The sequence below is a fragment of the Podarcis pityusensis genome (assembly GCF_964106645.2).
Source record: "Podarcis pityusensis genome assembly, chromosome: 5".
NCBI classification, from domain to species: Eukaryota; Metazoa; Chordata; class Lepidosauria; order Squamata; family Lacertidae; genus Podarcis; species Podarcis pityusensis.
Genome location: NC_138032.1, coordinates 3,415,741 through 3,429,707, shown reverse-complemented (window position 1 = coordinate 3,429,707; position 13,967 = coordinate 3,415,741). Strand labels below are relative to the sequence as shown.

Genomic DNA, 13,967 nt, shown 5'->3' with positions numbered 1-13,967 from the left:
CCGGCAAGCCACTCCAGTATCCCTGCCAAGAAAACTCCATGGACAAAGACAACAGGCATACACAATTACCTGTGGAATTGAATTTAATGGGGGAGGGTGTCTAGACCTGAGCAGACGTGCATAGGATTGCAGTGCACCATTTGCAGACATTGGAGGGTGGGGTGTCAGTGCCATGTGGCACTAACAGAAGGTAAACATTATGTGACTCAAGAGGGTGGCAAATCGTGCATTTTCTCCATCTGCATCATTGGCGGAGGCTGCAGAATTTGGTTTATCTTGTTGCAGAAGTTTAATTACATTTTAGAGAGGATTACAAAAAGCCCTGAGTATGTAAGTCCTCAGTGCTAAAAAGAAAGTAAATCAAAAGCAGGTCTTAACTTAAAACAATGCCAAAACGAAACAGTGGTGTTTCCAGCAAGTCCCTGAGATTTTTGGGTGCTGCCTTTTTCTTCTGTCTGTTCCAGGCATGGAGAACCTTGCTGGGTTCCAGCTCCCAACATCCTTGACTTTTGGCCTTGATGGCTTGGGCTGATGGGAGTTGGAGTCCAACAGCATTACAGGTTCTCCACCCCAGATCTGGGACATCTTCTCTCCTGTTAGGCACTGGGCAAATCTATCCCAGTCTGCTCCAATTCACCGGAGCTCTTTGGGGGTTCAGGTAGAGGAGTCTTCTGCAGGCCTGGTACCCAAGGTGCTTTTGGCTAGAAATGATGGGGGATTGAATTAAAAACCACCTGTGCACAACGTGCGCTTTCATTTAGCTGCAATCCTTCCCCACCACAAATGAATCTTCAGTATAGCTGTCAACTTACAGATTTGAAAATAAGGGACTAGCAGCCTCGAAAATAAGGGATCATCAGCCAAAATAAGGGATTTTCAGAGCACAGGTATGTTCAACTTCTGAGCCCCTCTGAGCCAGCTAGCAGCCAAACGAAGCCTCAAGCGGTGGTTCCCACAGCGCAGCAACCCGGCAAAGGGGATGCAGCAAGGAAAACCACCGTCACCTCTCTGCTGGGAAGCGCTGAGCAAAGGCAAGTCCCCAGGAAACGCGGCCGATTTGATCAGCGCAAGGCATGCAAGCTCCACCCCCCAGTCGTTCTTAGACTTCTTATTGGGTGAGCAACGCAGCCAAGCAACACAGCTGGAGCCTCCCTGCTCCTTGGCTGGCAGGGAGGGAGGGAGAGGAGCTGCTTCCTTTGAAACCTGGGAAATTTAAGGGACATCATCAATAAGGGACAGCAGCGGGACACAGCGCTGGGATAAGGGACTTTCCCGCCAAATAAGGGACGGTTGACAGCTGTGGTCTCCAGCTGCCACGCCATGCATTTCCCCTGAGATTTATTTTGAGTCCTAGTTAACAGACTTCCTTTCTAAGCACGACTGTGTGCTGCAGAAGATATGCACAATTTTTAAAGGTTTTCGCAAACCAAACCGCCCCAAACCACATTGATCCAGGCTTTTTGGGTCCCCGTAAAGTCAAATCCATCACCAAATAACCCAGGGAAGCAGGTCAGCATCAGCTATTGGAGCAGAGTTCAGTTCAGCAGGATGTAGAATCCAGGCCAGGCCTTTCTCATCCACGTGCCCAAGGCGAAAATCAACGGGCAAGCTTCTCCCTGGTCTAATACCAGGGGCGCCCTTTGACGGAGAGCCAGGAGAGCCTTTTTGGAGGCAGCAAGATTCTGAAATGCGGCAGATGCTCATTTATTTATTTTTTGCTTTGGGTTCTTCGTACGGTTGGGAGACTTCAGTATTGCTCTCCCGTGACCTGCTTAATCCAAGGCAGAGTCAGCAGGACGTTGGAATACACTCCATAGCGGTCATTCAAGCCGCATCCATCGCCCCAAGACACTGTCCCTATGAGCTGCCACTGGCCAGTCTGGTTGTTCAGAGTGACCATGGGGCCGCCGGAGTCCCCTTGGCAAGCGTCTTTTCCTCCTGCGTGAGAAAGAGAGAAACAATAATGGCTGGAGCATCTTTCAGACCAGAAAAGCCACTTGTTCTACATGGAGTTTGCAAAGGTGCAGAACAGGAGCTAGAATCAGAATAATAGAATTGTAGAGTTGGAAGGGACCCTGAGGGTCATCTAGTCCAGCCCCCTGCACCGCAGGAATCTCAACTAAATCATGCACGACTGCCCCAAAGGGGACGATTGGCACAGTGATCATTGACTCTCCTTGGTTCCATGAACTCATCCCCAGTGACCCCCAACCCTATATAGAAACTAGGGTATAAAGACCTCTGGTGTGAAGGAACAAGTTACCCAAACCTGACTGTGCAGTCACCCGAACCGGGCCCCAAAATTCCCGATTTTCTTTCTTCAAGGATCCATTAGCTAAAATCCATTAGCTTGAGCTGTATAACACAAACCCAGCCGTATAAACAAAGCCTTCTCCTTTATCAGTCCATGAAGGCTTAATGGATGGCCTTGTCAGTTCCGAGTGGAGACGGGATGACAGATCTGGGTCTTATCTTATAGGTTGTAACTATCCTGACCACACTGATGCACAGACCTTGCAAGACAGGCCTGTCAGCCCCTGCGCCCGGGGATGGCGCCAGGAGTACTCCTATAGTTGGGTGACCTTTTTACCCCAAGATAAGAGTACAGAAACAGGAATTTCTGTTCATGCTCAAGGATGTAACTTACGTGTACAAACTCATGAGGCTGGATTCCTGGGGAGGGGGAAAGGGGACCTGAAGGGGATATAAGCTGTATGTAACTGCTCTTTAAGTGTGCTTGCTGTGACTGATCACGCAGTGCCTTTCTGCTATCTGGAAAGCAGAAATAAACTCTTTCTCTGAACCAACCCTCGGTGTCTATTGACTCCTTCCTCCCTCCCGGGAGCAATGCGCACCCAACCAATGGGAAAGGTCTGAAAGGCTACAGGTGGACTTGTAAAAGGGTAAAAGAGTATTGGGAAATGATCTGCAATGAATTGAAAAAAAAAATGTTTAAAAGTACTTTTTTGGGGAAAAACAGAGTCCTTTTTGTGGGGGGATAATTCAGACTGAAATTCCCAGGTGTCAAAAAAGGCCCTTTTTTGCTAGCTCCAAAATGGAAAATGAGCAAGGTCCCAACCAAAGAAGAATGGCAGCTCAAACTGATGGAATATGCGCAGCTTGCGGACCCAACAATATAGAATAAGAGAACAAGAAGAACACGTTTAGAGACGACTGGAAAATACTTATTGAATATATGGGGTGGGGGTGGAAATTGTGTACATTTGAAAACGTCGGCAGCATTAAGATAAATTCAACAGTGTAAATAAGTTTTGACGGATGTAAGAATGGAATTCTGAATGGTTTAGTTTATGTAAAATATGCAGGGATTTACAGTTTGCAAAATGAACCATGGAACATTGAAGAAGGGAAGTCACTAGTATTTTAAGGTTGTTTAAATGAATATTCTAAAATGTAAAACTGAAGATTTAATTAAAAATATATTTTAAAAGAGTAGAAAGACCCAAGGAATGTAATAACACAATAAAATTCAAAACGGCAGCAATTAATTGCACATTTACTCAGAATCACCTTGTCTTTCTCCAGCGCAGATCATGTCTCCCGTCACAACTTTCTGCAGCTTGCGATAGGCTTCTTTGCACACTGAGTGATCTGTCAGTGGGATCTCAATCTGCAACACAGAACAAAAAAATGACTCCTGGGATAATGTGCCTGAATGGTCCTCCTTTGTGAAACACACAAAACTGCCTTCTACCAGGTCAGACTGTTGGTCCATTTAGTTCAGTATTGTCTGCACAGACTGGCAGTGGCTCGGCAAGGTTTCACGCAGGAATCGCTTCCAGCCCCACCTGAACCTGAGACCTTCTGTCTGCAAAGCAGATATTCTTCCCCTGAGCTATGGACCTTCTCCAAAGACTCCATAGATTCGCTAATCCCATTATTCATAGGATTCTGGTCCATAGGATGACTAAGGAACAAGTGCCACTCTATTCCGCCTTGGCCAAGCCACACCTAGAACCCTGTGTCCACAGTTTTAGAAGGATATTGACAACCTGCAATGGGTGCAGAGGAGGGTGACCAAGATGACCAGGGGTCTGGAAACTGAGCCATATGAGGAATAGTTGAGGGAGTTGTGTATATTTAGCCTGGAGAAGAGAAGACATGATAGCCAGCTTCAAATGTCTGAAGGGCTGCCACAGGGAAGATGGAGGAAACTTGTGGGGGTTTTTTTTGCCGCTCCAGAGGGTAGGGCCCAAACCAGCAGATTCAAATTGCTAGAAAGGAGATTCTGACTTAATGTTAAAATTTTCTGATAGTAAGAGCTGTTCAACAGTGAAACGGACTACCTTGGATGGTTTTCCAGAGGGGTTGGGTTGTGTGGCCATCTGCTAGGGAATTTTCAGCTGTGATTCCTGCATTGCAGGCAATGGACTTGTTGACCATTGGGGCCCCTTGCAACTCAACAATCCTTGAGTGTCAAGCTTGTGCTCCCCTCATCATACGAAGAAATGGAAAGAGGGGGCAACGACTGTGTTATGTACTGAGTTGAATAGGATCCAAAATGCAGCAGTCTGATTGGTCCTAGAACAATAGGATTCAGAATGGAGCAGTCTGATTGGTCCTAGAACAATAGGATTCAGAATGCAGCAGTCTGATTGGTCCTAGAACAATAGGATTCAGAATACAGCAGTCTGATTGGTCCTAGAAGAATAGGATTCAGAATACAGCAGTCTGATTGGTCCTAGAACAATAGGATTCAGAATGCAGCAGTCTGATTGGTCCTAGAAGAATAGGATTCAGAATGCAGCAGTCTGATTGGTCCTAGAGCAATAGGATTCAGAATGCAGCAGTCTGACTGGTCCTAGAACAATAGGATTCAGAATACAGCAGCCTGATTGGTCCTAGAACAATAGGATTCAGAATACAGCAGTATGATTGGTCCTAGAACAATAGGATTCAGAATGCAGCAGTCTGATTGGTCCTAGAACAATAGGATTCAGAATACAGCAGCCTGATTGGTCCTAGAACAATAGGATTCAGAATACAGCAGCCTGATTGGTCCTAGAACAATATGATCCAGAATGCAGCAGTCTGATTGGTCTGTAGGAGCCACCCAACCCAACTCCAGGTGGAAGTGAATCCGCAACCTGATTGGCCTACAGGAGAATCCCGGAATTAGCCAATCATGTGGGGCCCATTGTGGAAATAATGTATATAAAGCAGACAGTTCTGGGAAACATTCCATTCCTCACTACAATGAGCTGAATAAAGAGCATGAAATCCACACTCGACTCCGAGGATATTTCAGACTGAGACGTCTACGCCTGCTCCCTAACTACACTGCAATTCCATTCCATTCTCAGATGTACACAGAAATGAATGACAAGGAGCATCACCTCCATCAGGGCATCTGGGAGACGTTGCAGGAACTGCTTCCCCCATCCGCTGACGATGACCATGGTGTCTAGTGGGAGGGGAAAAGAAGAAGACAGACATTGTATTACCTTTCGGGAGGTGACCTGGAGAGGAAGTAGGATGTGTCATTCCTTGCAGTCTGATGAAGCGAACCAGACCCTCCTAGGGTGATCTTTCCTTCCCACTGCTCAAAAACACCTGTTGCAGGTGTGAAGCACCTTTGGCCCTCCATGTGCACACATGCTGCAAGGTGCGCCAATGTCCCATGTGCATGCTGTGCGGCTTGCGTGTGTGACACGAGCACAGCCCATGGTGTGCGCAAGTGAGGTGAGCACATGACACTGTGCATTCATGGTTGCTGTGGAATTTGGAGGAGGCCCGGCACCCTCCTTGAAAGTTTTGGGGGGCCCTCACCCCCCTGGGCTACCCATAGTTGGTGCCCCTGGATGCATTAAAATTACCAATGAAGATCTCTATATGTCGCCTTTCAGTTAGATCTAGCATTTACTGTGCACCTCTGATACCTCCTTTTGGAAGGGCTTAAGTTGCGATTTCCATGAAGTTTGATCGTTCAAAACAGAACTTGCATGCCATTCCCTTGGAACTGAAATATCTGGTGTTTTCAGGGTTCCTAAGTTTTGGAGCATACAGGGGCTAAAAAGCTCACCTTTTGTGCTTACTGTGCACCTCCAGGAGACTGTGGGATGCAATCCACTGAGAGCAGTCAAGTACAACATTCCTTGTTTTGCTAGAGTGGACATGCAAGGGAATGTTTGGTCCAGCCAGTTGAAACTTCCTGTTCTCCTGGCCTGGAGCATCCTTCCTCTTGCATGTGACTAGACCTTTCCAGACCTGGTAAAAGGACAAGCCATTCTGCCATCCTCCCTCTTTTCCATCTTCTTTTCATCCTTGAACTGGGCTCAGGAGCAAACAGGCAGCCAAGCCGATGCGATTCTTTCAGAATCCATGGGAATGTAATTCTGCATTGGTTTAGGTTCTTCCTTAATCAATGCTTCTGAGCCAGCTTAAAGGGTTGGCTGCTGCTTCTCCAATTGACATTGTCTGGTGGAAGGATGGAGCCACCTCCTTACCTTTTGGGAAGGCTCTATCTGGAAAGCAAACGGGCATCACGTAATCATTCAGCCTAGCCTCTTCAGACAGTTCCACCAGGGCGATGTCATACTCAAAGGTGGCCGCCTTGTAGGATGGGTGGATGGAGATTGTTTGGGGTTGCAGCTCCTGCTCTGTGTCATCTTTCCTTTGGGTTCTGTGTTTCCCTGCAGAAAGTCAGAAAGAGAGGCTGGAAGTGTGAGAGAGTGTATCCGGAACAGGAAGCTGTCTTCTACAGAATCATGACCCTAAGTCCGCCGAGACCACATAACACCGGTCCTGAAAGACCCGCATTGGCTCTTAGTATGTTTCCGAGCACAATTCAAAGTATTGGTGCTGAGCTTTAAAGCCCAAAATGGCCTGGCCCAGTAGACCTGAAGGAGCATCTCCACCCCCATCATCCATCCCTGACACTGAGGTCCAGCTCCGAGGGCCTTCTGGCGATTCCCTCCCTGTGAGAAGTGAGGTTACAGGAAATCAGGCAGAGGGCCTTCTCGGTAGTGGCGCCCGCCATGTGGAACGCCCTCCCACCAGATGTCAAGGAAATAAACAACTTTCTGACTTTTAGAAGACATCTGAAGGCAGCCCTGTTTAGGGAAGTTTTTAATGTTTGATGTTCTATTGTGTTTTCAATATCCTGTTGGAAGCTGCCCAGAGATGGCTGGGGAGGCCTGGCCAGATGGGCAGGGTATAAGTAATAAATTATTATTATTGAGTTCAGTTTTGCCAACACAGGCTGGCAGTGGGTCTCCAGGGTTTCAGACGGGGCAGGTGCTCAGTTCCACCTGGAGATGCTGTGAATTGAACCAGGCATCTTCTGTGTGGAAAGCAGAAGCTCTGCCGCTGAGCTATTGCTCTTGAACACTTCCTGAAACTGCAGGAATAATAATAATAATAATTATTATTATTATTTCTTATTTATATCCCGCCCTTCCCGATTCAAAAACCGGGCTCAGGGCGGCTAACAACAAATTTAAAACACTTAATTATAAAAGCAGCATAAAATACAGTATAAAAGCATGAATAACAATAAAATTCAAAATTCAAAAATCAGTTTAGGGGAAATAAGCATCAGATAGTCCCCAGGGCTAGCTGGCTGAATTGGTCCTACTTGGGCCAGCGAGGAGGCCAGGGGAGAATTAGCTGTGGGGTCTCAGGGTGGGTGAGGGAAGGGAAATAAAAGATCAGGCTGAATTCAAATTAAAGGCCAGGCGGAATAGCTCTGTCTTACAGGCCCAACAAAAGGAGGCCCTAGTCTCATGGGACAGAGCATTCCACTAGGTCGGAGCCATCACTGAAAAGGCCCTGGTCCTGGTGAAGGATAGTCTGACTTCCTTAGGGCCCAGGACCTCTAAACTATGGTTATTCATGGACCTTAAGGTCCTCTGTGGGGCAGACCAGGAGAGGCGGTCCCGTAAATACGAGGGCCCTAAGCCCAGAGAACAGCTCTTATGCTCGGGTCCCGGTTGCAGGTTTCCCACAGGCATCTAATTGGCCACTGTGAGGAGAAGATACCGAACTACCTGGACCATTGGCCTGTTCCAGCAGACTCATTTCATGTTCTTATAATATAGAATTTCTAAGACACAGGCTGCTCTCCTGGGCAACCGCCTCTCGCTTACCTAGGATCACCTTGAACGATGAAGGGCTGATCACGTCGGAGCTTCGGAGGACAGGATTCTCCAGGTCGAGTTCATGGTGGAGACAGTGAGCGGCCGTCACAATCCACCTGTTCCCTGGGGAACAAGAAAGGGCTAAGATGGTGACATGATGGTTGTCTTCAAAGAGCTGTTTGACTCCCTTGTGAAGTGGTAGACTCTCCTTCCTTGGAGGTTTTTAAGCAGAGGTTGGGTGGGATTAAATTTCAAATCAAATCAAATCCCTTTCTTGGCATCACAGTATAAAACATTTCAGGTCACTGGGATAATGAAAGGAACAAGGGTGAAGCTGTCAAGGGTCCTGTAGAGGACCTTAAGGTCTATGAATAATCATAGTTTAGAGGTTCCGGGTCCTAAGGAAGTCAGATTATCCTCCACCAGGGCCAGGGCCTTCTCAGTGATGGCTCCAACCTGGTGGAATGCTCTGTCCCAGGAGACCAGGGCCCTGCAGGATTTAACCTCCTTCCGTCGGGCCTGTAAGACAGAGCTATTCCGCCTGGCCTTTAATTTGAATTCAGCCTCAACTTTTATTTCCCTTCTCTTCCCTCCCCCTCCCCTTTTATGAAGATCACCCGCTCTGAGACCCCACAGCTAATTCTCCCCTGGCCTCCTCGCTGGCCCAAGTAGGACCAATTCAGCCAGCTAGCCCTGGGGATTATCTAATGCTTATTAGATGGATTTCCCCCAAATTGATTTCTGAACTTTGAATTTTATTGTTATTCATGTTTTTATAATGCATTTTATGCTGCTTTTAGAATTAAGTGTTTTAAATTTGTTGTTAGCTGCCCTGAGCCCGGTTTTCTGAACTGGGAAGGGCGGGATATAAATAAAAATTTATTTATTTATTTATTTATTTGGTCACACAGTGATTGTGTGCACTTAGATATTCTGCTTCACCTTGTCTGTTCCCCAAAAGGATGGTTCGTTGGGAACCCTTTCGGGTAAAAATGTGGCTAAACACGAAGCTACTAAAGCAGTGATATCTTTGTCCCGATCTGGCAGGAGAAACCTCATTTGACTTCTTCTTGGAGTTCTAGGCTGGAGGTCCAACGTTTTGTGCTCGGGGATTATTTAGCTGTGATTCCTGCATTGCACAAGGCTGGTCTGGATGATACCTGGGGTCGCTTTTACCCGTACAGTTTCTCTGGTTCTGTGAATGCCAGTATAGCATTTATATCATAAAATGGATGGATCATTGTTGTGTCATTCTATGATATTATGCCTGTTATGTACTGAAGTTCTCACCCTGGGCCAGCAGGGGGATACTGTAGATAGTTCAGGTCCACATATGCAAATAAGGGACTGAAAGTGACGTTCAGTGATTGGATAGTTACAGAAAGTTGTTACAGTTACGTTGTACTGGAGCTCTATATAAGCAGGCTGGCTGAACCCTTCAGTTCAGTTCTGTTCTGGCCTGTGAATAAACAAGAGCTATTTGAAGAATCGCTGTGTCGTCTGATATGTTCACCCACAACTTAACAATGGCCTCAATTCCTAGCCTGCCTCCTCCCAATGAAGAGGTAGGAAGTCTCAGACCTGGAAGCTGGTTTCTCAAGTGCTCTGGCGAAGTGGATATCCGCTCCACTTCATGGTGGGGAGGAGTTGCGGTGGACCGCGTGGCCACCCACTCCCCCCAGGGACGGGAGACAAAGTCCCGCATTGCCCTGGGGATCCCAGCCGCGTCAACACTCAGCCAGCCAATCTGCTGGCTGGTGGGAGAGTGGCCGGGACCATTTAAGTGAGGGCGCGAGCCGGAGGGCTTCCTCTTGGCTCGCTTCCTCAATCTCCCACCCTCCCTCCCTTTTTGCAGGTTTTCATTGGCCTTGCTATGGACCTCGGTTGGTCGCCGTTGAGGGGCCTGGTAGGAATTTTTCCACTTGGCAAAACTGGCACGGGCCATTTGGTTTTCACCTACCTCGCAGCAATCGTCACAACTTTGTAAGGATCTGCGGTTAGGCATTGTTTGACCTTGTGATGGGGGAAAGGAGGGGTGGCCATCACCTGCCCCTCCAAGCTTAAGGTATTCTGTTAAAGGAATTTGAGGGCATGGTTCTTGTCCGAAGCCCGGTCGGGGGCTAGGGCCATGACACAACCCCGATGAGAACACCTGGGAAAGCTTGAGTTGGTCTGCATCGACGGGGCTCCCCCTTCTGGTGGTTTACCCTTACCAGACTCCCTGCGCAGTGGGCAGGAGTCAGATATAGTCTGGTCCATTCAATGCCTAAGCCAATTACCGCTCACATTCTGTAATCAATAAAGTTGTGGCCAAAATTCGCCCAATAACATTAACATTAACATCTGTGTCCTGGTGTGTTTTATTCTTCAACGAGTGGGTGGTTGCGGGGTCTAGACATGTGTTATGTACTGAGTTGAATAGGATCCAAAATGCAGCAGTCTGATTGGTCCTAGAACAATAGGATCCAGAATGCAGCAGTCTGATTGGTCCTAGAACAATAGGATTCAGAATGCAGCAGTCTGATTGGTCCACAGGAGCCACCCAATCCAGCTCCAGGTGGAAGGGAATCCGCAACCTGATTGGTCTACAGGAGAATCCCGGAATTAGCCAATCACGTGGGGCCCATTTTGTAAATAATGTATATAAGGCAGACATTCTGGGGGAACTTCCATTCCTCCACACCACTATGAGCTGAATAAAGAGCATGAAATCCACTCTCAACTCCGAGTATATTTCAACATGCAAGAGTGGATGCCCCTCCAGAGGTCCTTACCTAGGAGGGACCCCCCACAGAAGGGGCGCCCGTTCCTCTGCAGCATGGCGACCCATGGCGAGATCCCTCTCTGGGCATAGTGTCCATTGGCAATTCGAGCAAGCAGACTCCTGGAGAACCGGGGTTTCCCACACACTGAAAGAGAAGAGAAAGGATGGATTTAGCGAGGAGGAGATCATACCATCATAGAACTGCAGAGTTGGAAGGTCATCGAGTCCAAGCCCTTGCAACTCACGTCTTTCTGATCTGCTGGCAGCCACCCCATCCCTCTGGGACCCGACAAAGAGGGCAAGGTTGGGGGAGGACGGCTGAGGTTTAACCCTTGCACAGATGCAAGGAAGTGGAGACCATATTACTAGCTGGTACCCGGAGTTCCGGTTGGGCCACTGTAATGAGAAATGGCTGCATACCTTTTTAATTTTTTTTTTTTTAAAATACCCTGGTGTTATTACACCTGATTCTCATCTCCTGATAATTCAGTGGCTGGTACCTCCCTTAAAAATCACAACCGGAATAGCAAGAGACAGTATGGTGTTGTAGACCTGGGAGATTGGGGTTCTAGTCTCCCTGCAGCCATTTGGGTGACCTTGGGTCAATCAATGCCTCTCAGCCTAGCCTACCTTGCACGGTTGTAGGGAGGAGAGAAAACCATGTACACCATCTTGAGCTTCTTGGAGGAAAGATTGGATAGAATTGCAATAAATACGTAAGTCCCAGTGCACTGACTTCTCTCTTCCTCCAAGGCTGGTTGGCAATGGATGCCTCTTGGTGTGATGAACGTTCCCGTGATTTCCCAATTATTGCTCCCCCTCACCATTATTGGGGTGGGCGGGCATAGCTGTCAACTTACAGATTTGAAAATAAGGGACCAGCAGCCTCGAAAATAAGGGATCAGCAGCCAAAATAAGGGATTTTCCAAGGGGCCCAGGTATGTTCAACTTCTGAGCCCCTCCAAGCCAAAGGCAGAAAGCCCGGTGTGATGGCCTGGGAATCCGATTCAGAGGCTGAACCGGAGGAATCCCAGCCTGCACAGGAGTCCCCACCTCCAGGGCCGGCTGAGCTGGGGCAGGGCCTTGATTCTGAAGCGCCTGCACCTGTGCCGGATCCTCAGGAGCAGGCACCAGGTGAATCCACTCTGGCTCCGGGGGCGATTGAGGACGCATTGCCTACAGGTGCGCCTCTCTCAGCCCTGTCAGGAGAAAGTGAGTCTCCCCCTGGGTCCAGTAACCCACCGGCCTCTCCTGAGCTGCAGAGGCTCAGGGCAGAGAGGCGGAGGGAACTGGTTTCTCCCAGGATGAGTGCTCGCCTTAAGGCCAGGAGAGGCGGGTCACCTGGGGGACCGGGACCGCCCCTGGCCTCAGAGAAGATAAAGGCCAGTCAGCCCGGTCCCAGGTTGCGGGAGCAACGTCGTTGAAGAGCTGTTTCGGCCAGCATCCAGTCCTGTTCCCCCAGAGTTCCTGTCCTTGCCCGGCTCCTCACTGTGGACGCCGCTTCGCCCGTGGAGGACTGTCTGCTGACCCTCGACTAAGGTCCTGCACCTTGCCCCACAGTAAACTCCCCCCTGGACCAGCACACCCGGCCAGCAGCCAAGCAAAGCCTCAAGTGGTGGTTCTCACAGCGCAGCAACCCGGCAAAGGGGATGCAGCAAGGAAAACCACCGTCACCTCTCCGCTGGGAAGCGCTGAGCAAAGGCGAGTCCCCAGGCAACGCAGCCGATTTGATTGGCACAAGGCATGCAAGCTCCACCCCCCAGTCGTTCTTAGACTCCTTATAGGGTGAGCAACGCAGCCAAGCAACACGGCTGGAGCCTCCCTCCTCCCTGGCCGGCAGGGAGGGAGGGAGAGGAGCTGCTTCTTTTGAAACCCGGGAAATTTAAGGGACATCATCAATAAGGAACAGCAGTGGGACACGGCGTTGGGATAAGGGACTTTCCCACCAAATAAGGGACGGTTGACAGCTATGGTGGGGGGTTGTTGCTTCCAAGTCTCACCCTCCCTGCCCACCTGCAGAGCACCTGTGATCAACTGTCTTCCGTTTCCCACCCTCTTTTCCCCAAACCACATTTCTTCCTTAAACTGGGTAATTTCTGGCATTTTGGTAGCCAACCAAGGTCTTTAAGAAGGAAGAGGCAACAATTTGGCCGTCAAGTGTTCAAAACACAGAAGCAAGTGCAACACAGAGTATTATCTGTAGCTCCTGGGGTGTCCCCTCTGGATGTTTCTGGAGGGTCGGTGAGGTAGGAATTCTGCAAAACCCCAGTTTCGGTGGAGCCTAAGGGCTGAAAAACAATGCTTGATAAGGTGCAAGGGGGGCTCGGCACGTACGGCAAAAAAACTTGGGTTGAGTAAGTGTTTTCGAAGACTGTGGTTGGATGAGAGATAGTAATAATAATAATATATATATATATATTTACCCTGCCCTTCCCGGTTCAAAAACCGGGCTCAGGGCGGCTAACAACAAATTTAAATCACTTTAAAACACTTAATTATAAAAGCAGCATAAAATACAGTATAAAAACATGAATAACAATAAAAATCAAAATTCAAAAATCAATTAGATAATCCCCAGGGCTAGCTGGCTGAATTGGTCCTACTTGGGCCAGCGTGGAGACCAGGGGGGAATTAGCTGTGGGATCCCAGAGCGGGTAATCTTTATAAAAGGGGAGGGAGAGGAAAGAGAAGGGAAATAAAAGATCAGGCTGAATTCAAATTAAAGGCCAGGCGGAATAGCTCTGTCTTACAGGCCGACGGAAGGAGGTTAAATCCTGCAGGGCCCTGTTCTCATGAGACAGAGCATTCCACCAGGTTGGAGCCATCACTGAGAAGGCCCTGGCCCTGGTGGAGGATAGTCTGACTTCCTTAGGGCCCGGGACATCTAAACTATGGTTATTCATGGACCTTAAGGTCCTCTGCGGGGCAGACCAGGAGAGGCGATCCCGAAGATTCAAGGGCCCTAAGCCACAAAGGGCTTTAAAGGTCAAGACCATAGTAGGGGAGCAGAGGACACAATTTTTTTCCTATATAGGGTGTGTGTAAATGCAATGCTCTCAGAGATTCTTTCGGTCTCTTTTGTCCTGTAATTGCATAAAAAGTCT

General features: G+C 48.6%; 1 protein-coding gene across 2 annotated transcripts in view; it reads right to left on the bottom strand.

Annotated features, from left to right (window-relative positions):
• Positions 1-65: 65 nt before the first annotated feature.
• The window catches only part of MASP1 (MBL associated serine protease 1), a 109,785-nt gene continuing 95,883 nt past the window's right edge, over positions 66-13,967 (bottom strand). For both annotated transcript variants that reach the window (XM_081007476.1, XM_081007473.1), the window contains 6 exons: positions 10,874-11,008; positions 8,109-8,222; positions 6,468-6,653; positions 5,358-5,425; positions 3,532-3,631; positions 66-1,938 (listed from right to left, as the gene is read on the bottom strand). In XM_081007476.1, coding sequence (XP_080863602.1) covers positions 1,748-1,938; positions 3,532-3,631; positions 5,358-5,425; positions 6,468-6,653; positions 8,109-8,222; positions 10,874-11,008 — 794 coding nt within the window. In that variant the 3' untranslated portion in view covers positions 66-1,747. The remainder of the gene's footprint in view (positions 1,939-3,531; positions 3,632-5,357; positions 5,426-6,467; positions 6,654-8,108; positions 8,223-10,873; positions 11,009-13,967) is intronic.